Here is a 23,776-nt window from a genome sequence, read left to right as displayed (position 1 = left end):
CTAATAAACATCTGTTTATATCTGTTTATTTCTAAAGAACCTATATTCTGTTTGCTGCGTAAAATTTGTTCCAGCATGTTTATTTTCCGGTTTTCATTTTTCACCGTCGAAGATAGTAGAATTTCTTGATCCTGTTCTACCAATACACAAAAGAAGTAACCACTTGATAAATGAACTACACACATTTGATTCTTCCAGCACAAGATCAGTGAGAAAGTAATAAGTTATTGGGTCACAATAAGTTTTCCGAGCACCAATCAGCATGACAATCTCTCACCACATAATTGATACAGGTTCCAAATGAACAAGTTGCAATAACCAGAGTCGTTATACATCAACACAACACACAGACAGACAGAACAATTCCCAAATTCTACATGAAGGCTCCTCGACCTTTCCCCTCGCATGTCTCCATTATGCCATTGTGCCAAATGCTCTGAATCAGCTATCTGTTGCTTCACTTGCATTTTCATTAGAGGACTGTCGCACAAATTGTCCACGAAATCGAGGTCGTTGTTCAGCTAATTTCTTTCTGCTCTGATATCGAACCTAAAACATAAACCATATTGAGTTAGCTCCACAAGACACACCACACCATCCTAACACTATAAAGGGTAACCGCATGATAATCCTCACTCTATCAATGTTTAGAACCTGTCAATCTCCCATTCTGCTAAAAGATTAGGACCAGTCTGATTTTTAAAAATTTGTTTTCTTTATTTTCCATTTTTACTAGTAATTACAGAAGTGTAATCTTATATTCACCATGTGTCCTTCCCTCTTTTTTCCAAATATTAGTATATAAAAATACAAAAATAACAAAAATATTCCCTTCATCATTTCAAGTACTAATCTTCGAAAATAAGAAACAAATGAAAAAAAAAATTGTAATACATGGATAAAACAAGAAATGAAAATAGAAGCGTTTTCCCAAACGCAAAAAAGTTGTGATGTGAAAATTCATGCAAAGTTTTATATTTAACAGAGTAACAAAACTTAAGAAAATCCAATCTCCTATCACAAACTAGGAAAACGGATTGCCTAATATAGAATCACAAATGTAGCCAACTTAAAAAAATATATACATGTACATATAAAGTAACATTAATGACATATTCCCTTAAAATCCCAACTTAAATAACTCAAACCACAATAATTGACTTCCTACAACGCCCTTGAGCTTTACAAACATTTTTGTGTATAAATTGCTTCTTAATGCACTAAAAGAACAAAAATCGGTCACTATAAAAGATTCCAATAGCACCACAGTAATGTCATATTGGTTGACTAATGCGTAAGGGGTAGAAAAAAAGGACGAGGGAAACCAAAGCGATGATCTGTTCCCTTATTTCTTGTAGTTATGACAAGTTTTCTTATCTTTTGTAATCTGGGGCAGATTTGTGGCTTAAAAAGCCCAGTTTAGCCATTACCATTATGTTGCAAATATTGAGATGTTGCCTAAAAGTTCATTGAGTCTGCAAACGAACTAAAACCGTAACCACCTTAATTGCAACCTCACTTTTCCATTCTATTAACCTAGCCACCTCCACTGTGGCCACCCCTAGGTTGTCTTCATCAAAACCATCTTGAGACTAGCCATTACTATTATGTTGCATATATTGAGATGTTGCCTAAAAATCCATGTAGTCTGCATCCGCACTAAAACCCTAACAACCTTAATTGCAATCTCACTCTTCATTCTATTAACCTAGTCACCTTCATCGTGGCCACCCCTACGTTGTCTTCATCAAAACCATCCTGCTCACAGACCATGATTGTCAATGAGTGATCTCACTCAATCTTAAGCAAGCTCACCCCTTCTGTTGCTAAAAACAAAAATTAGTCTTGGTTTTTTATTTGTTATTTTAAGTTATGTCTTGTGTGAAATTTTGCATGATTTGCTATGAAACATTGCTACTTTAATATTGTAATTTGCTATTTTACTTTAATATGAAGTTGAAATGTTAAGTTATTATATTATTTAATATTTATAAGTATTATAACATTTTTTTATATTAAGTGAACTCTTACAAGTATACTATTCAAGATTATGGAACCTCAATGAGATTACGTAAACTCTCAAGATTGAGAATCCTGCTCACAATACTAACTGCTTTTTTTTACAACCACCCAGCCACTGTGGATAGACAGCAGAAACTTAATAACTGTGTGGGTAGGTGGCAAGTCACGAAACATGGCACACTGGCCGGTATTAAAACGACGATCATCCTGGACAGGTCATGGTCAGATTGGAAATGAATGGGTGACATCGGCAGATGGTAGAAAGGTAGTGGTCGGTGACATGTGACCGAGGCACAATAAAGGTGCCCAACCGAAGTGATAGCAAGGAAAAGCTTCAAAGAAGGCAGCCTAAAGTTGCCATAAAAAGGGCAGCTAGGGTGCTAAGGCAGAGTCTCCCAGATCCGGAGCTCGGTTACCAACTTGAAAATAAAGCATTAAAGAGAATAATCTGAGTATTATTCCTTCCTGGAAACACAATCACAAGTCTGTTTATATAGGCTACTGCTACTCATGAATAACAGGAAGTAGGGAGTAAAATCTCTTAATTATTCCTGGTAATCAATCTCTGTCCCAAATCCATGTTAATTATAGGAAAATAGTATTTTGTCCTAAATTAATTACATATTTACAACAAAGATCATACTTGAAAACCTCATAATAACTAATGAAGTTCCTATGAAGTTTTGTGACAATAAGTCTGCCATTAGCATTGCAAAAAACTTGGTTTAGCACGATAGGATGAAACAAATGGAGATAGATTAACACTTCATAAAAGAAAATTTAGAAGTTTGTCAGAGACTAAAAATAGAATGAGACTGTGTGTTTTATTTATAAAATTGAAATATTACAAGTTTCCCCTAATCCAGAGCCTATCTCCTTTAGATACTGCAAAGAACCTTTTCCCAACTTACAGCCAAAAGGAAAGATAATAGGGTGCCAAAAACTCACTCCTACCTCTACCTTCCTACAAGGATCCCCTGTACATGATCTCCCACTAGCAGACTAGCTAACTATGACAACCCAACTTCCTACTTTTTGAACATTTTCCTTCCAACCATTCTAGTGTATTCTTGCAAAATCTTATGCCCCCGTCCTGCTACTATGATCGGCTCTTTAAACTCCTAGGCCATCATAGTGTTGTCTTATAGCTATTACATACATCCCTTCAAGATGTCAATTGGAAGATGTATTGACAAAGGGACTTTCCTCGTAGAACTTTCAAAATCTTAGTAGCAAGTTGGCAATCATACACATCCATAATCCATTCATCAACTCAAGGGAGAGTGGTGTACCATATGATCTTTTTTTATTGTGTACAAATTTGTTTCCTATTTAGTAATCAAGGGCAGTTTAGTTGCCTAAAAATCCTAGGTTAATCATTACTATTTTTCTGTAAATTTTGAGAGCAACTGTTGTACAATCGATATCAGAAAATAACATTTTACCTTCCAATTTTTTTAAGTATACCCATCCTTTCTGTTTAGGGAAGTTACTTGGAAAACATTGTATAATCCAAAAATATAGTAAAAAAAACATGAAATATTATTTACGAGCTGCAGGGATCTGAAATTTAATACATCCCTAAATTAAGTCTAATGACAGACACGGACATGTCTGTGAGTGTTGATCGTGGCTCCCATCAACCTTTCAAATCAACCACGTAGTCATGAAAATGAGATGAAAGAGATGTATGGAAATTAAAAATAATAAATGAATAGTGAAAATATAGGGAATGGTAAGTCCAAGCAAAGGTAGCACCACATGACCAGAAAATATCAGATTATGCTAGGTGCAGGAGCCATGGGCATCACTCAAGTGTGCTGAATGAGTAGACTGGGCTCTGTGCGAATTAAAGGAGTGACAAGGACAAGGAGGGAATTGATGGGATTGACACTGTCGTTACATGTAACAGCAGAGAAAAGGACAAGAATATTAACAGTAAGGAAAGCTCGTGTGATGCCAATCAGACAATGGAGAGTGATCATGGTATCACCACAAGGTAGGATAAATTTGAAGAGGTGGGGGAGTGAGGATTTGAAAGGTTTTAGAAAGGAGTGGAGTGGTTAGGAATTCTCCCGTGGTTTATCTTTGAATTTCTTTTTTTAGCAATTTTCCTGAGAATTTTGTGTTAACAGAGGTCTACCACTGAATGAAGGAGGTAAAGTCTTCGATATATCTAAAAATAATTTCCAGTTCCTTTAATATCATAAAAATAGATAATAAATTACTTATATACTCTATGGACCATTACCTTTTTATGGAAACACCTCTCCTTTCTCTCTTTTCTCTTTTGGCGAAATTTAGTCAAGGCTGCTTCCCTTTGAGTAGTCTTGTTTGGTTCTACTTTGTTGGCACTTCCACTTCCACTAGCATCACCACTGCCACTATTTCCGGTGAGTCTATTGTTGCTTTCCATGTTTGTCCCTCCAGCATTAACTGCTGTGCTGCTCCCATTTTGTCCATTGCTTCCATTGTTGCTGCCTGAAACACTTCTATTGATACTGTGGTTTCCAACATTACCTTCAACTAGCAGTTCAACCACATTTGATGACCCACAATGTGGAGCAGCAATAGCCATTTTCTTTACAGATTCAGCATCATGATCAGGTGGCAGCTGGTGCTGCATGTTGTCAGCAATACAGTTATGGTTTTCACAATGGAGATGGAATTCCAGAGCTGCAGAATCTTTATGTCTGTCTACTTTAGGTGGTGCTAACATTGTTGCTGTCGTATCTTTAGTATTATGTAAGACAACTTGTTGAGAGGTACAAACAAGGTTGTTTTTCATAGGCTGGAAAGAAGATGTTTGGTACAAGCATTTAGTTGTTGATGCCACTGCTGGCTCACTTACAACTGCAGATTTAGCGAAAGCATTATTAGTAGTGGAACCCGTATCATTGTTATTGCTAGCACCATTTGAGGTTTGGTTAGGTGGATTGCCGCTAGAATGAGATTGAAGATCACGAGACGAATCTTTCTTTGTAACTTCTAAGCTATTATTATGTGGAGAATTGCTTCCAACACATCCAGTGGGAGACTTCTTAGTGTTAGAGGCTGCATTGTACCTGTAGCAAAAAGACTTTGACAATTAAACAGTTATCCATCTTAAAATTAATTCAGAAAAATACAAATAATGTTCAATCATCACCTTGAGAAAGCAGACTGATCAGAACGTCTTAAAACATTCCGTTCATCCTGAATTGTAATGCCAGCATCTTTAACTCCTCTAAGCCTCTTTAAACTGAGCTCAAGAGATGGCAAATCTTCATCATTATTAGTACCTTTATTTTCAATATCTGAGGATTTGGGTCTTCTATTTAGGGCTTCAAATTCTCCACTATGCATCTGAGAATCAGAAGTGCTAGTAATGGCATCGGACAATGATAAACCTTTGCACCTTAGCTTGCTAGATTGATTTTCACAGTTAACGTCCAGTTGTCCTCTATTAATTTGCTCATTGAATTTAGAGGGGCTGACATCAGGTGCATTGCTATGTTTAGAACCTGCAGTTTTGACTGGAACCCCATTGATATAGTTGACCATCAAGTCAATATCTCTACTGAGTCAACTTTCATCTCTTCCAGGGAAAAGAATTAAATACAATAAATCATCCCAAAATAAAGATACATGCATGTGCAATAGGTACATGAATTCATATATGAACAGCTGTCCACCCAAACTTAAGGAGTCAAATTAACATTGTCCAGCAAAAAGAATCAAATACAATAAATCATCTAAAATAAAGGTACATGCATATACATGAATCAACAATAGGTACATGAATGCATATATGAACAGCTGGCCCACCCACAATTAGGGAAAAGGCTACATATATTAATGGAATGAGATCAGTAGGCATGAATCACAATAAGAAACAAGTAACCTTAACAAAACAAGAAAAAACATCAATTAAAAACAGGCACTCTAATGCAGTTGTATGACAGACTAACAGTAACAATGCAATGCAAAAGCATGTCAACCAGAGAAATTGAACAATTATAGATGCAATGTTAAGAACATCCAAGCATGGATGAAAAACAAAAATAGGAATTTCACAAGCATAGAAAAGTGTACTTTGAAATATTATACTCACAGTACTGGATTCAGGAATAGAACTCATGATTTTAGCATTGTCAATTCATATGACTCAAGGAATCAAGATAACTAACGGTACATTGGAAATATTTTCAAAATTGAAATATCTTTTAGGGTTAAAATAATCATTTGGTCCCTATAGGTGAAACTCATTGAGAAATGAATCCTTGTATGACAAAAACTTAAGTTTTAGTCCCCATACTCCCAATTTAGTACACATTGGTCCTTGTTCTTGTGTTTCTTAAGCTTTAGTCATTATACACCCTTATTAGCAAGAACCAGTGTGTACAAATAAGGGCCGCATATAGGGACTAAAACTTGAGTTTTGTTAATCTAGAGATTGATTCTTAAATGAATGTAGCCAATAGGGAGCAAATGATTAATTTAACCTATCTTTTAAAGAATCATGGGCTACCCAAATAAAGCCCCTAATGGCAAACCCAAAAGCAAAGCAACATAATGAAAACAAGGAAGAGAACATTAAAGCCAATGCTATGGAAGAAATTGGTCTTCTAGAAATTCCTTACTGAGATAGGAGATACAATTAATATCATAGAAAATCTTCAACCAACACACCATAATATTACCATAATCATCATATACTCATACAATTTGGATGAATGTGAGGGAGAAAGATTTAATGCAGTGGCAGGAAGATCAAGGCACTTTGGTCTTACCAAGTTGTTCCTTCTGTTCTGGACACTCCTTTGCGGCTATAGGAACCACCTTGTTCCCACCTATTTCAGCATTGGAGTGAACAACTTGAGCACAGGTACTGTCAGGGCACTCAGCTATTTGATCCCACTGAGAGACTGGTTTGGGACTATCAACTTCTATAGCACGTTTGGTCCATGAGCTCTGCAAAAGGAGAAAACAAAGAACTTGACAAGTAGCTTCTGTTTACCAGGATTAGAACATGACCTCTATTGGACAATACTAGCTAGTTAGTCCAAGCCAGAATGCTGATGATTTGCCGTGGTGTTCACAGTTAAACTGTTTTATTTCATTACTAAACATTTAAATTTCACGTGTCTTAATGAATGACCATAAATTATGAAGGTTTCTAGCCCATTACTTTTTCATATACTTGCAAGTGATAACAGTATTCTGTGTTAGTCAAACAGCAGCAACCACATGAAACACTTTTTTTTGCATTAAATTAGTCAAACACAATGTGCCACACTTCCTACTCAATCAACAAATTGTTTTAGAAACATTCTAATTAGAGAAATATAAAACTTTCACATTAACAGGTTAGGTTCAAAGGGAACCATTTTTAAATGATGTACAGTAGATAAACCCAGACACTGACAGTTCACAATTTCAAGTTTTCAAAACAGAATAAAATGTCGGTATAATTAATTTCTCAGCCATGTACATCAGATTAGTAATAATTTCTCCTCTAACATAACTGATACACACTCAAATGAGAGGAGTCCTGGGGGATTTACAGAAAACCAACATGTGGCTCAAGGCCATCCCTTAAACTTAGCAACAAAAGTGTTAATAAGTGGACAACAGGGATAGGTAACAGAAGTGGATAACTTGAACTGACGTGCAACAAAGAAACCACAGACAGGCAAAAATACATTTTCATTCACAGGTGGATGATACAGACAACCTTTTAACCCCTAGATGGTTTATGTGTGATATATAGATTCACAGAACACTTTCATGAATCTCTCCTAACTCGGGAAAAAGAATTAAAAGAAGAGATTTATTTTTATCAACATCCTTTCTTGCTGGTTTTCATGACAGTATCTTCTTAGTGGTCCATCCTAGTAAGCAAGTTGCAACAGGCGGACCTAAACTTCTCTCAGTCATTTTTATTCTTCTTTTATGTTTAACATATTATATAGAAAAACAGGGGGGAAGTTAGTGAATCTGAGGATAGATATGACAAATTGAGAAAGAATCCAACAATTGTGGGTAGTTCATATCCTTGTATAAGTTTTACAAACTATGAATTAACAAAAAAATAAAACACATCCATAAAACCTAACTTCAACCTTAAGGCCTGTTTAATCCATGAATGAGTTTTTCCAACAAAACATCACGAATGCAGAAGCTATACCTGAGTGCCACTACCATTGTCACTTCCATCCCCATTATTCAGGCCTACACTGCCATGATCATCTTCATCATTGCTTCCAGAATTATTATCAGACTTTTCAAGGCTCCTTGATTTTACAGACTTCTGGGTTTGGGTGCCACTTTCACTGCCACTGCCACTAGACTGCAAGGAAAGAAACAAAATAATAGTCATAATTGACAAAGTAACTGAATGCTCGTGACATATCAAAGAAATCATTTTAAGCATGAAGGAATATATCATAAATCTGTCATTGACATTGAGCAAAATTCCATCTACATTTAATGGTAATAATAATAGGTGGTTTTCACATATACATCAATCCTGCAATGATATGATGATTCCTCAGATTTAGCAAAGGCAAGAGACTGCTTATATTATCATAAGTATTATTGGCCAGAAAAGAAAACAAAGTAAGTCAGCTTACACTGTGACATCTTCTCCAAACATGCTGCCACAGGTTTTTAAGCTCATTCTTCCGTATGGGTTTAACTAGAAAGTCAACAGCACCCTTTGACAAACACTTAAAGACTAAACCCATAGAATCATGAGATGACATCACTGCAGACCAATCCCATTAGAAGCCATAGAAAAGAGTATCTCTTTTATAACATGTGATGAGAAAAATAAATGTTTCAAACCAAACATATTTATATATAAGCACTTGGAAAAACTTACTAACTACTGGAATATTTTTCCGGGTCTTGTGGCCCATGATCTTGTATAGAAGACCAATGCCTGTTAAGCCAGGCATTGCCACCTCAGTTAAAACGAGGTCAATATGATTGGTTAAATCATCCAATATCTTCCAAGCTTGCACTCCGTTTGCTGCTTCAATAACTGGAAGGAAAAAAAATGAGATCTTATGTAATAAAATTAGACTCTTGATGTAGAACTATATTAACAAAAATTATATATATATTCACAATAGCTATTATAATCATGCCATGAGCAAAATATTTGCTCATAAAGTTAATATATAGATGTTTAAGAACATCACCTTTTAATTGCAAATTGTTGCAATGCTATCCGAGAGAGAATTCTAAGAGAAAAATTATTGAATCTGAATTGAAAACAATAATGTACATTGAGTAGGTAGTTATAGACTACTTTGGTCAGTTAGACTGATCCAACAGAAAATACAGCTAGTGATACCTACCATAAAAGAGTACAGCTAAAGATAACAGAAAACAGTTACATGACAGCTGTACAAGAGCTAAATTGTGCGCCTAGCTACTGGCTAATATACACATACTTGAACACAAATTATCAATGCTATTACCTCCTGTTTTATTTCTAGTTTACAAATTATTGTAAAAACAGTTTATATTTAGGATAGGAAAACTTATCTTTCAGTTAATCTTTTAGATATAATATAGTTTAGTATTTGTATATATGTGGTTACAATACTGAATAACAGACACTAGTTTCTTCTCTTTCAAGTTGGCATCAAAGCTCCCAACCTTGGAGTCTTTGCTTCTGTGGCACTGTTCATGCACCTCTTCAAACACCACCTACTGGACAGCAGTGGCGACATTATCTAATAAAAATTGTAACCGAGCCATATATATAGAAATGGAGGCTTTGAAAAAGAACATAATGTGAGAGTTGGTTTCTTTGCCCCAAGAAAAGAAGCAAGTTTGTTTTAAAGGTATATACAGCAATCAATACACTTCTCAAAAATTAAAATCATTTATGTAGTATATCTGATATTCGTATTAATGTACTGAATTGTCTAATATGTATGTGTTATTTAATATGAATATCAATACAAATTCAAAATGGTAGTTTATAATTATATCAAGTATAATTTGACAGAGGGTTACAATTTGTAACATTCTCACAATTTGGAGGGCAAAACTGGCCAAAAATTATTTAGGGACCAAATTCATGACAAAATAAAAACTTTGGGGGCACAAAAAGTAATTAAACCTAATGAAACATTCTCAAAAATTAGAAGCAAAATCCACAAAAAAAAAATATTTTGTCACAACAAAATGAAAGTTTAGAAGCATAAAATGCAATTAAGCATACACACACACATTTTTAGTACCAAAAAGCTTTTGACAATATTTATTTCAGTGACCGTAAAATTGGCGAGCGAACTCATAAAGTCATGAGTTCACATGCTTGCAACCGTCAAGTTGTTCAACTCAAACAAGCTCATTTTTTGGTGGGCAAGGGTAAACTCGGTCGGACTCGCTCAAAGTCACAATTGTAGGGGTGAGTTGGTGAGTTTGATTGCAGCCAAAAGAACTGACCCAAAAGAATGTTCATTAGTGTCATTTTGAGGCGCAATTGAGACAACACGCTAGCACACCAACAAAGGCAAATTTTGTGACACCCATCTCTTTCTGCAACACCCAACTCATGATTTCAATCTCCATTGATGACACTCATCTTGCGATTTCCATCTCTGTTCAACCTGTATTGTGATTCCATCGTCTGTGTTGAAGGCTCTTTATTCTTCTATGTTTTGTTTAAGGCTTCAATCTTCTGTTATAGTATTATCATATATAGAATAAAGGAAATTAGAATAGTTACTAATTAGAGGGATATCATGAGCTAGGACCATCATATTATCTATAAGGAGGATCCTAGGGCAGAGGGAAAGGCATTCATATTAGTAAGTCTTGGTGGGAATAGAGCAGTAGCTCTATGTAAAAGGGGAAACCCTTGGAGAATATATTTCTACCTATTCCTTGTTCTTTTCATGTGGTATTGTTAGGAGATAGAATAAAGGGAATTAGAATAGTTACTAATTAAAGGGATATCATGGGCTAGGCTAGGGATGGCAATGGGCCCCGTGGGGGCGGGTAATAGTAAACCCGCCCCCGCCCCGCTGAATGAAAATTGGCCCCATACCCACCTCATATCCGTGTGGGTATCCATTAAGGCGGTATCCATGAATTTCTTGAATACCCACGGATATCCACGGATATCCATGGATATTTATAAAATTTTTAAGAAATTAAAAAAATTATATTACAAATAATTTTAAGTTTATATTTTAATGTCATTGAAATATTAAAAATAAAAATTCAATGTTAATTTTGAACTTCTATTTAACGTTAATTTTGTTGAAATAATAATAAAAATTCAAGATAATCAATAAATTAAAATACATCAAGCTCACAAGTTAAAGTCTCATCACAAAGCTACAATAATTCAATCTCATAATTTCAAATGAAAGTAAATAACTTAAAATACATAAATCTTATTGGTCCAATCAAAGCTAGAAAATTAATCAAATTACATTCAACATAATTCTATAACATGCTTAACACATGTCGGTAACTTCATCAACCGCACTTTTGTAAGAAAATAAGATGAGAGAGTGTAGTTTTAGGGTTATGTGGTACAAGGATAATTAGGATATTTAAGAAATAATATTAAACGGGTACCCGCGAGTATGGATATCATCATACCCGCCCCCGCCCCATTTATAAACGGGTAAAACATTATCCGTCCCCATTATCCGCGGGTACCCAATTAGCCTATGCATTTATTATCCGTAGCGGGTTTTATCCACAGATACCCGCAGGTGCGGGTATTTTTACCATCCCTAGGCTAGGCCCATCATATCTATAAATAGGAGGATACTAGGTCAATGCGGAGGCATTTAGATTGGTTAGTCTTTGTGGGAATATAGCAATACCTTTGATGATTAGCAAGGGGTATAGCACTTTGGCTGTCACAATGAATTGTCACACATTTTTTTGTGATATACCCAATTCACAAATCATCCCTTTTAAGAGTTTCCTTCACTCCTTCAGCAAGAGCAATAAATTATGCTTGTGTTGTAGACAAATTTACCACAAGATGTAAATTTGCTTTCCAACTAATAACAATCCCAAACAAAGTGCACACATACCCAAATAAAGGTTTCCCATAGTCTATATCAACATACCCCATAATAGCATTCCATCTTTAATTGTCTTCTTATACCTCAAACCAAATTTTGGAGAACCATTCAAATATCTCAATACCCACTTCAAAACCTCCTAATAGCATAAGCCAAATCAGGTCTGCTACAAACCATGTCATACATGATACTCCCTACCCCACTTGCATATGGAATAGAACATATCCCCCTCCTTTCCTCTTTAAGGCTAGGAGCTTGTGTGATAGAGTTTTGTGTGATGACCTAAAGGAGCGCTATTTGGTTTAGATTGATGCATCCTAAAACTCTCCACTACCTTTTGTATGTACCCATGTTGAGATAAAAGCAATTCTTTCTCTGATTTGTTTCTCACAATATCCTTTCTAAGTATCCTCTTAGCAACACCAAGATCTTTCATCTCAAACTCATAATTTAATTTCTCTTTTAGCATACCAATCTCATCCTTGCTAGAGCTTGCTACTAGAATATCATCCACATATTGCAACTTCTCCTTTTTTAATATGTAAAGGCAATTGTCATAGTTGCTCCTCAAAAAACTCAAGTTAAATAGAAAATCATCAAACTTCTTATACCACATACGTGGAATTTGTTTCAAGTCATAAAGTGATTTTTTCAATAGACAAATCTTAGACTTATATCTACCAATCCCTCTGATTGTTGCATATAGATAGTCTCCTCAAGGTCCCTATGAAGAAAAGTTGTTTTAACATCCAATTGTTTTAACTCTAGATCATACTAATTTACAATTGTCACAAGCCTTGCCTTGTCCACACCCGAAATACCCTCCTTTTTCTTAAAGGTCCACTTGCATCTAACTACCATTTGATTCTTGGACAGATCCACAAGCTCCCAAGTTTGATTTTTATTCAAGGACTCCATTTCTTCATTTATAGCTTACAACCAATACTGTTTTTCCTTACTCTCCATAGCCTCTTTAAAACTTCTTGGTTCCGAGTCTTGTATCTCTTTAGCCACAATAAGAGCATAGCAGATAAGGTCAACATACCCAAATCTCTTAGAAGGTACAATATTCCTCCTAATCCTATCTCTTATCAGTTGATAGTCTAAACTAGCAGATGATACATTGTTTGTTGGTACACCATTCATTGATGTAATACTATTTCCAAAATCACCAGTAGGAGACTCCACCTCTTAATGAGTTTTCTCCTTAATTGTTTCTAAGTAGCTTTCTTCTATTAAGTTTGAGAGATAGAGAGAGAGAGAGAAAGATTGAACAGTAAGATGTAATTTGTAAATTATTCAAAAGTAAAAATATTACAGAGTACATAAATTACTTATAAGACTAACTTCCTAATCGAAGCATTAACAGCCTATAACAATCAAATAGACTAAAGGGATAATTACACAAAACAAAAAATATAATTGGACAATAAAGGAGTAAGGTTATACTCCAAAACCACCCCACAAGCTCAAGTAGGTGAATCAACCAACTTGAGCTTGTCACGCAACTCACAAAATTGAGACGGAGATAGAGCTTTGGTGAGAATGTTAGCAAATCGATCAATAGAGGGAACATGAACTACTTGAAGTTTCTTAGCAACAACTTTTCCACGAACAAAGAACAAGTCTAATTCCATGTGTTTTGTGCTAGCATGAGGAATCAGGTTATGTGCCAGAGCAATTGTACTCAAATTATCACAAAGTATAACCAAAGTCAAGTGGGACACATGGAGCTTAGATAGCGTTTGAACCCAGATTACTTCAGTAGTGACCGGTGCCAAACTTCTATACTCAGCCTCTGTGTTGAAACGAGCTTCTATTGTTTGTTTCTTGGACCACCAAGACACTAGATTTGATCTAAGAAAGATAGAGGCACCTAATATAGACCTTCTATCATTAGGATCAGAAGCCTAGTCTACATCACAATACACATGAATGGATAAGGGAGAATTTGCGGGTGTTGGTTGAAGATGCAATCCCAAAGAAATTCTACCTTGTAAATATCGAAGAATCATCTTTACAGCAATCAAGTGTTGCTCAAGAAGATTTGACATAAATTGACAAACTTAATTAACAAAGAAGCTTATTTCTAGTCTAGTTATTGTTGCATATGCACCGACAACTAATCTATAGAGAGAAATATCTAGAAACTTATCTGAACCAATTTTTGATAGCTTACAACCACTAACCATAGGTGATGAGATAGGTTTAGAACCTTCCATATTAGTACGATTGAGGAGATCCCTAGTATACTTGCTATGGGTTAGAACAATAGAACCATCCGCTCTAGGCTTGACTTCTATTCACAAGAAGTAATCTAGATCACCAAGGTCCTTAAGAGAAAATGTTGTATTGAGTTGCTAAATCAGATTTCGTAGATTGGCAGAATTATTTCCAACAATAATAATGTCATCAACATAAATTAGAATGTAAATGACATCATTATTATTAGAATAAACAAACAAAGAAGGATCACATTTACCAGGTTGAAAATGTAGATGCAATAGAGTAGTTTTCAATTTATTAAACCAAGCACATAGACCTTGCTTGAAGCCATAAATTGCCTTGTTGAGTTTAAAAGCTAGATTTTTGTTTGAAGATTCAAACCCTTGTGGTTGAGTCATATAGACTTCTTCTTGAACCTAACCATTGAGAAATGCATTATTTACATCCAACTGTTGAATCTACCAATGATAAGTTAATGCTAACGTGAGAATTAATCGAACAATAACAGGTTTAATAACTAGTGAAAATGTCTCATTGTAATCATATCCAAATTGTTGATGAAACCCTTTAGCAACCAGTCGAGTCTTGTGCTTGTGAATAGATCCATTCGAATTCTCCTTATCCTGAAAACCCACTTACATCCTATAATAGTTTTGTTGGGAGGCAGAGGAACCAAAGACCAAGTTTTATTGAGCAAAAAAGCATTGTATTCTTCATTCATGGTAGCACACCAAATATCATTAGAAAAAATTTGTTTTGTATTTTTAGGTTCAAAATGAATCAAATTAGTGTTGGTTGTAGCTTGGTTTTAATGATACTTGACTTTGACCGTGTTATCATAGGATGTAATTTTGATGGTTGAGAAGTTACAGCAACAGCAATGTCTTGCTAAGGGAAGGTTGATTCTTCTGATAAGGAGTTAGATGGTTGAACAAAATTACTAGTAACAATGGATGTTTGTGAGTTATTTGCAGACACAAAATTTGTTGTTGGAGTTATGGTAAGAAGAACATTGACAGCTTGCTATGAAGACGTCAAGGATTCAGAATAAAACATAGTTTCATACAGGAACTTTGACTCATTAAATGCGAGTAGGTAATTTGAGACACTGTGGGTTTCAAGATTCGTATTACGAAGATCATTTCAGAGTTAGCGTGCTTTCGCATTTGTGTGAACATGGAAGGAAGTACAAGTGAATTTTGTTCCCAAAGTTGAAAAGAAGATTTGCAGCCAATTACACGAGTGAGTATATCCTTCAACATATAAGATTGAAACCTAGATAGAAGTAATTGATCTTACTGTTCCTAAGCAAGATAGGATTTAGAAATACAACCAGCATCATGATCAACAACTGAGGCAAACTTTGGAGGTATTTGCAGATTGACCAAAAAATGAAGACGATGTCCTTTGGTGACACGTTCCACTTGTGGACACCATAGTAGGTAGTTATTGTTGTCAAGTTTTTCAAAGATGGTGTGCATGAACATGAGAAAAGGTGATGTTGTTGAGCAGACTGGCTAAGGAGAAATGTTGTTGAGAGGTTCCACATGGATAAGTGAAAAAGACGATGATGGAGGCGATGGACTAGAATTAGCCATAAGAAGAACAAAGAAGCGAAGCGTCGAAAAGAAAATGAGAAGGAAGGAGGATTGGACCTAGCACTATGATACCATTTTAAGTTTGAGAGAGAGAGAAAGATTGAACAATAAGATGTAATTCGGTATATTATTCAAAAGTAAAAATATTACGAAGTACATAGACTATTTATATGACTAACTGCCTGACCGAAGCATTGACAGCCTACAACAACCTAATAGACTAAAGGGATTGGTTACATAAAACAGAAAATATAACTGGACGATAAAGGAGTATGGTTATACTTCAATATCTTCCAAACTTTTGCACATCATCCCCATTTTGGTTTCATCAAATGTGACATCCCTACTTATAAAGCATCTTGACTCTCTAAGATCCACCTTCCACAGCTTGTAACCTTTCACATCCTCTGGATAACTAATGGAGATACACTTCACAGCTTGAGCCTTAAGTTTGTCTTTCTTGATATGAGCAAAAGTTAGAGCACCAAAAATCTTCAAATTATAGTCTGGTTTATCACTCCACTTTCCATAGGTGTCTTGGAATTTAAAGTTGAAGACAAACATCTGTTTATTAAATACACGTATTTGCAATTTCACCCTAGAAACTCTTAGTCAAACCTGCACCAAACAACATACACCTCACACATTCCAAAATGGTCTTTTTCATCCCTTCAACTAGGCCATTTTGTTGGAAATTATGAGCTACAGTCTTATTCCTTTTAATTCTCAATTTCTTGCAAAACTCATTAAACTGCTCTGAAACAAACTACAGGCCATTGTCAATCCTTAAAACCTTTAACCTTTAGTTTGGTTACTATTTGATTTTCTACAAGGGTGTGGCACTCTTTAAATTCTTGAAAAGTTTCAGATTTATTTTTTAAAATATAAATCCACTCTTCTTGAAAAATCATCAATCATAGTGAGAAAATAGGAACCCCTTCCATGAGTCTTCACCCTTGAAGGAACCCATAGTTCCGAGTAAACATACTCAAAAGGTCTACTAGAAACATGCATACCAATCTCAAACTTAACATCATGAGATTTTCCCAATAAGTAATAATCACAAAAACCTAGTTTATCCAATTTTTCACCATTCACTAGATTTTTTTTTTTTAGTTCCACTAAACCTTTTTCATTGACATGCTCAAGCCTTAAATGCATGAGCAATAACAGTATGACCATCAAGAATGTACAAACCATTCCTTTTAGCTTCCTTAACAACTATTAAGGCCTCATAAGATATCTTCATCATACCATGTTCAGTTTTAAAATAACCCAAACCATCAAACATGCTTATTGACATAAGATTCTTCTCAAGTTCATGGGCATACCTCACATTTTGCAATAGAATTTCATGATTATGAAACATTCTCAAACGGACAATACCCATACCTTGCACCTTGCAAGCTTTGTTGTTCCCAAAAAGCACCATTCCACGTTCTTTGAGTTCCAAAGTCTTAAAGAAATCCTTCACAGGACACATGTGGTAGGTACATCCAAAATCCATAACCCAATTCCTTTGCACTGCTAAAGTTGATACCACCAGCACTCTTACACTCTCATAACCATCTAAAACAACGACAGCCAAAAAAATTCAAAGCTTTTCGATTCCTTGCCTCCTTTCTTAGAACAGTCTCTCTTGTAATGACCAATCCTACAATAGATATAATATCTAGACTTAAACTTTGTTTTACTCTTCCATTTTGATGTAAACTTCTTTCCCATTGGTCCTTTCTTCTCGCTCTTCCCCCTTGAAACATTCGAGCTTTCACCATTATCATCTGTCTTCAATTCTCGCTTATTTTGAAGTTATTTAGTCCAAAATGAGGTTAGAACCTCATCCAAGGTAATGGCTTGATCTTTGCCATACAAAATAGCATCCTTGAAATGATCAAAGGATTTCGGTAAAAAGTTGAGTAGGAGCAAAGTTTTACCCTCATCTTCAAGTTATTCTTAAATCGATCTTGCTTCTATCATCTTGAAAGAATAAACTTGTTGATTCAAACTTAATTGGTTTGTCAAAGATTTTGTTATGTATAAAGATTTTAGTTTGACCCACATGATAGAAGTTGTCTGTTCTCGTGCAACCTCCCTCAAGGTTTTATCACCAAGACACAATGATGGAATCATGCCTAGGAAGGCAAGGGGTGACACATTGAAAGAGCCAAGAGGAATGGGCTAGACATGAAGGTTTGGGCCAGACAAGGCCCAATGGGCCCGATGGGCTTGGAAGGCCCAAGTTGAGATTCTCATGGGCCATATCTTGTTTTATCTATTTTTCTTATGTCTTGTATATATCATGTTAGTATAGGTTTTCTATATTTTGGGTCTTGTATTTTGGACCATCTAGGATAGCATTTTAGGCTATAGGCTTATTGGGCCTAGTTTTGGGCTTCATGGGCCTTTGGGCTTTTGGTACCCAATATTGGGCTCATTTTCATTCTTGTAATTTTTACTTTCCATTGTATTTGCTTGGCCATTGTATTTAGGCCATTAGATTAGGATTATTGAGGGATTACTTAAATAGGTTCATTAGGCTAAACTAGATTTAATTTAGAAGGCATTTAAGTTGAATTTGGGATCACATGGATGGTGCCACTTGTGGCTGAACATGTACTTAGCCAAATCAACCCTAAATGCTTCCTAAATCAAATTAAGATGCAGGAGGGCACCTAGATTCACGGACTTGCACATGGGAGTGAAGATTTGAATTCAAATTTCAAATTTGAATTCAAATCTTGGTGCCACATGTGGTGTTTGAATCTTGGCACCAAAATGCTTCCCTAGCCAAGCCTATATATGCATGATCCTTCATAACTTGTATTCACTTTTGATGAATGAGAATTTCTGAATTTTGCTTCAGCCCAAATTCTCTCAAAGGTCACCGAAATCTCACCTTCCCTAGTTCTAGGAAAACCTCCATTTCTAAACTTGAAAGTGAGCTTTCTTTTGGTTCTTGAACTTGGATGCTTCCTTCCATAGTTTAGGGATCTTCTCCTTCTGAATCACTCTTCTTCTTTGCTCATCTATTCGGTGGAAGCCTCAAGGATAAGGTCATTGTTTCCGGAGAAGTCACAAGAAGCAAGAATCCATCCATTGCTTCAACCTAACTCCATCACACAAGATGAAAACACTTCTAGTTTTATCAATCATTTCGTTCTTCTCTTTCTGTAATAATGATCCGACATTTTTGCCTCACCCTTCAAAGCTTTTACAGCACGTTGTGGCACCAAGTTAGCTTTCATCTTTATCTTCCATAACCCAAAGTCATCGTTCCCCAAAAACTTCTTAATATTGTAATTGGTTGTTCCCATGATTCAACCTTTCTTTTTCTTACTTCCTTCCCAAAGACAATGTCACTTGTTGGTTCTAAAACAAGAAAGAAAGCAAACCAAAACAAACCATATGGAAGAACAAACCAATGAAACTATAGAAACGAGAATAGCCAACAACAAGGTTATCGAAAAACCATTACAACGCCAATATAACAATATGGCGAGGCAATTTTGAGCCTCGCCACCATTCGCCATCCGCAAAATGGTGTTTTGTGGTGTCGTCCGCCATTTCTGCCGTGGCGGCTGCCATGTCCGTTTTGACCCTGTTATGTTATGAAGGTGATAGCGGACATACAGGTCTAGGGCCAGTTTTGGGCTTCGACCTAGGCCCAACAAGTGTGCCCAAATGGTTTCGGGGTTCAAGAGTGAGAAGTCGTGATAGCCACCCACCCAAACGCAGTTCATTTACCTTCAATCCGTCTCCGATGACATTCCTTCGCCATCGCCCACCACTCGCCAGTCACTTTTCCAACCGACGACCTAGACTAGGTGGTCCACAACTCCGACGACCAGAAACATAATGGCGAACAAGACTTAGGGAAGTTGAAACCACCTCTGATCACCGTTGCCCACCACCCCTTAGTCACCTTTCTGGCTAGCGACTTGAATCGTGGTGGTCCAGCACTCCGACGACCATAGCCAAACTTAAAACTTGAACAGGTATTTTACCCAAATTTAATCCTCCTTCTTCCTTTATTTTCTCCTACTCCTTTGAATCCTTTCTTAATTCTTAATGAGTTTGTTGTTGCATCTGTAACAACAATTTTTTTTAATCTTAATTTTTCTACCAATTGAGTCAATTTAAATTTCTATTTTGTTCTAAATTCTAAACTAATATTAAGTTCCTATTTTATTATTGTTCTTATTCTTATTTTTAGGACAATGTCTAGCAATCCTTCTCAAACTCAAAGTCAGACATCCTCAAACTCTGTTAAGAGGACAAATATAGGATGGAAACATTGTCATCTTACCAAAGAGAATGATACAAATGAAATTGTTTGTAATTATTGTCAAAAAATCATGAAAGAAGGAATTACAAGAGCGAAGCAACATCTAATGGGAAAGAAGGGAAATGTTGCACCTTGTCAAAGTGTTCTACAAGAAGTTAAAGATGAGTTGTGGGCACTTGAGAAAAATAAGAAGATGAAAGAAAGTGAGTCATGCCAAAGAATAATGGAAGACGTGACTTTTGATATAAAAAATAAATAAATAAATGAAGGGAACAGAAGACAATCAAAATGTTCATATTTTAGTATATTTCAAATATATATAGTACGTTAATTTTTATATATATAAATGTAAAAGAGACTTTGAATTCAATGGTTGGGTTGACAAAATTCATTTTTTATATAAGTTATTAAACAGTGTAATAATTGGTAAAAGTTACACCAGTATCATTTAATCTCTTCACAATATGTATGTGTATATATATGTGTGTATTAAGGATTCGGTTGGACCATGGTTCTCCTGGCTACTAAAGAACAAAATCGCACAAGTAAAAAAAAAATTAAAAGGAAAATATAAATAAATAAAGGGAACAGAAAAAGGAAAGGGAAAAAAACTAACAGAAAAACAAAAGAGAGAGAGAGTTGCCGGAGCCACAACAAGAGGACCCGCTCGAGAAGAAGAGAGGAGGAAAAGAAGTAAGGTCACACATGCACAAGGTCAACAGCAAGCCAGGAGCGACACACACACAATAAGAGATATAAAAAATAATAATAATAAATTTTAAAAAAATTTATAAAAAAAAAAGATTTGAAAGTGGAAAGACAAAAACCTACTGGTTTTATTATACTAATTGTAATGGTGGCAACACAAATCTAATGGTTGTATTATACTAAATGTAATGGTGGCTACATAGCAATCATACTAGTCATACAAGTATATTTCACTTTAACCATATTAGTTGGTTTCATGTTTCAACACTTATGGTTTTCATATTTCGAACCATAATATTTTTTGTCTTTCATACTTCAGCATGGTTTTTATATTTTGAACCATAATCTATTACAAACTTTGTTACTACTTTATTGTTGTAGTTTGTTATTTTTTTTTATACAATAGAGTTGAAATATTGAATTATTGTATTAAAAATATTATGTTTCATGCATTTTCAGGTATTTTCATACTATTTTTATATTAATTTTACATAGACTCCACGTATACTCTCAAATTTGCTAACCTTGTTTATTTTAATTAAAAGAAAACATAAAATGTGAAAAAAGAAACTTACAGATTGTCGAATAAAAAAGCTGAACAAAGAAAACAATAGAACTATTATCGTGTCTCCCAATTACAAACAAGGAATGCAAGTGGTGATGTCAGCATTGTAGTGAATGCTTAGGACTACTCAAAGTCAAAGGTCCAGTGCACAATCAACTCACATAGGAATCGGGGTTGCGGACAATGATGGCATGTTAATATCCAACAATTGTAAGGTATAAAACTTAAGTCAACCGTTGAAAGTATGGGATTCTAGCGTGAGATTTATAAAGCCTTGGGCTTTTCAACTACAATGGCTGACTTTTGTGGAGTGGTTGTCCTAAGAAGGCAAGACTCTTAACACTAATTCAGAATAACCTCAGAGAACCACACCACAAAAGCTAGTTACTTAAAAACTAGTGATAGTGCAACTATTGGAAAACTACGGTAACTTATCCAAAATAATGAAGTGGATGCATAAAACAAATCCCCAGCCAAACATCAATAAAAACTATTTAACAAGAAACGACATACAGGTGCAGTGTAAAATTTGAGTAGGTCGTTGAGTGACATGCAGATATTATTAAGTCAGACATCACATGTGAACAATCATCGTATCAGCACGAGAAAGGTAATAATACACCTATCATTCTGAGCATGCACTGGTATGTATGGCTAATCAACATACAAAAGGAGGCAAGCAACTTCAAATTTGACAAGTAAACAGTACTCATTGAAAGGTTGTCATTGTCCAGGACTAACCAAATAAATAAGGGATTCAATTAGAAAAAGATAATAACTAACCTTCATAACTACAATTGCGAAGCAGTGCAGTGACAACATGGCGGGTAGAGTCATCATACTCCACAAGCAATACCTTAAGGGATCTAACATGCAAAAACCTCTCCCAACAAATTATTGCCCCTTGAGGCTGTGGTATATTCTGCTGGACAGAGGAGGATTCCACAGTCCCCCCCTGTCCAACCTTAACTTCTTCAGCTACTCCATTACATTTCACTTCATTGCCCTCACATAAACCATGCTCCCCACCAGAAACCTTCTTCCCATCTCGTAAGCGCTGATTCAGTTCTTTCAGCTCTTTGCTGTCGCCATCGACACTCATCTGGACAACCCTTGTCATCCAGAATGCCCAAATTCACACTGACTATAACCCGTCCTCATCCAAAGGAAAACAGCACATGCAATAATCTTCAGGAACCCCAACCCAAATGCAACTGCAAATCACTAGATATGCAGTCAAAAGAAAATAACAAAACCTTTACAACTAACACAAGTAAGAGTTAAAAAAAAAAAACTCCCTGACCAAAAATATCCACAGCGCTCTCATAAAAAACCCTATCAGCTGTTCTCACCCTGTAATAGCAGAGTATCCCTTTCTAAAACCATTCAATTCAAATCCAAACGAAAAACTATTCAAAGCTAACCATAGATCTAGTGCAAATACTAATCCCTATACAAAGTGATGTTATTTTATTTTACTTTTTGTAAATATCTACCAAACCCTAACTGAGCTGAAGAACTTAACCCCACATCCGAGATTTGACTTACTGAAAATCCAAAACGTCAAAGCTGTAACCGTACACAAACAAAGGATCCTTGCTCGAACATGAACATCCAGAACCAGAAACGATGCATCGTATTCGTTATGCTAAACCGCTGGCACTGTCAAGAACGAGTAGATTTGAAAATAGAAACGAGATATCCTCATTCCAAATCAAAAAGTTCAAAAGAAGAGACAGGGATTACCAGCCCAGAAACTTCACTAATCGCCATTATCGAGTCATCATAAAACGATTGAAATTACATCATATCATAATAATAATAATGATAACTAGTAATTTAAAAATTTGTGTTAAACCTCAAAGCCAAATCGAGTTAGCATAAACAAAATTTCGGAAAATAGAGAGAGAGAGAGAGAGAAAGAAAAAAAAAAACTTGAATTAGGTCGTGTTTGGTTGTAAAAGGAGCTTGACTAATCTGAAAATACGGTGAGGAAGGAGATAACGCCGACGTTAGTTTAGGGAAGAGGAGAGAGATAATGGGTGGGTTCGGACCGCGATGACCGAGGTTGGTGACGTGGACAAAGTGGAGGTGTGGAGTGCTCGCGAAGTGACACGTTGGAGGAAGATATTTCCACGTCAGCATGGGGTTTGGGGACGCCACGTTGCTGACGTGGATAAAATCAAAAGCCGGGTGCTGGAGTGCGTATCAGGCGACGGAGAAGATCTTCAAGATTTCGAAACGAACACGTGGCGCAATCTCGCTTCACAACTGTCTGCCTTTTGTTTACGGAGTTTCATTCAAACATAATGACGGTAAT

General features: G+C 35.7%; 1 protein-coding gene across 5 annotated transcripts; it reads right to left on the bottom strand.

Annotated features, from left to right (window-relative positions):
* Positions 1–143: 143 nt before the first annotated feature.
* PRR7 (pseudo-response regulator 7) lies at positions 144–23,477 on the bottom strand. 5 transcript variants are annotated; one of them, XM_020349965.3, is made up of 10 exons: positions 23,203–23,476; positions 23,005–23,118; positions 22,240–22,680; positions 8,888–9,049; positions 8,637–8,770; positions 8,192–8,353; positions 6,795–6,975; positions 5,171–5,537; positions 4,274–5,087; positions 144–549 (listed from the first exon to the last, which is right to left on the bottom strand). In XM_020349965.3, the coding sequence occupies exons 3-10, from the start codon at positions 22,574–22,576 to the stop codon at positions 442–444; spliced, it is 2,265 nt and encodes a 754-aa protein (XP_020205554.2). In that variant the 5' UTR covers positions 22,577–22,680; positions 23,005–23,118; positions 23,203–23,476; the 3' UTR covers positions 144–441. The 5 variants fall into 5 exon arrangements, with proteins under 5 accessions (XP_020205554.2, XP_020205555.2, XP_020205556.2 ...); XM_020349966.3 differs by having other exon boundaries at positions 22,240–22,670; XM_020349967.3 differs by having other exon boundaries at positions 5,171–5,525; positions 22,240–23,118; positions 23,203–23,477.
* Between the last annotated feature and the right edge of the window lie 299 nt (positions 23,478–23,776).

Source organism: Cajanus cajan, chromosome 7 (assembly GCF_000230855.2).
Source record: "Cajanus cajan strain Asha chromosome 7, NIPB_CcT2T_4, whole genome shotgun sequence".
Lineage (NCBI taxonomy): Eukaryota > Viridiplantae > Streptophyta > Magnoliopsida > Fabales > Fabaceae > Cajanus > Cajanus cajan.
This window is presented reverse-complemented; position numbering and strand designations above follow the sequence as displayed.

Excerpts from the sequence above, each read along its gene's own strand:
- PRR7 (XM_020349964.3), bottom strand. The coding sequence starts at position 22,576 with ATGACAAGGGTTGTCCAGATGAGTGTCGATGGCGACAGCAAAGAGCTG. Across the intron at positions 9,050-22,239 it reads TCGCAATTGTAGTTATGAAG|TTATTGAAGCAGCAAACGGA; the intron begins GTTAGTTATTAT and ends TTTTCCTTCCAG. Across the intron at positions 8,771-8,887 it reads GAAAAATATTCCAGTAGTTA|TGATGTCATCTCATGATTCT; the intron begins GTAAGTTTTTCC and ends ATTGGTCTGCAG.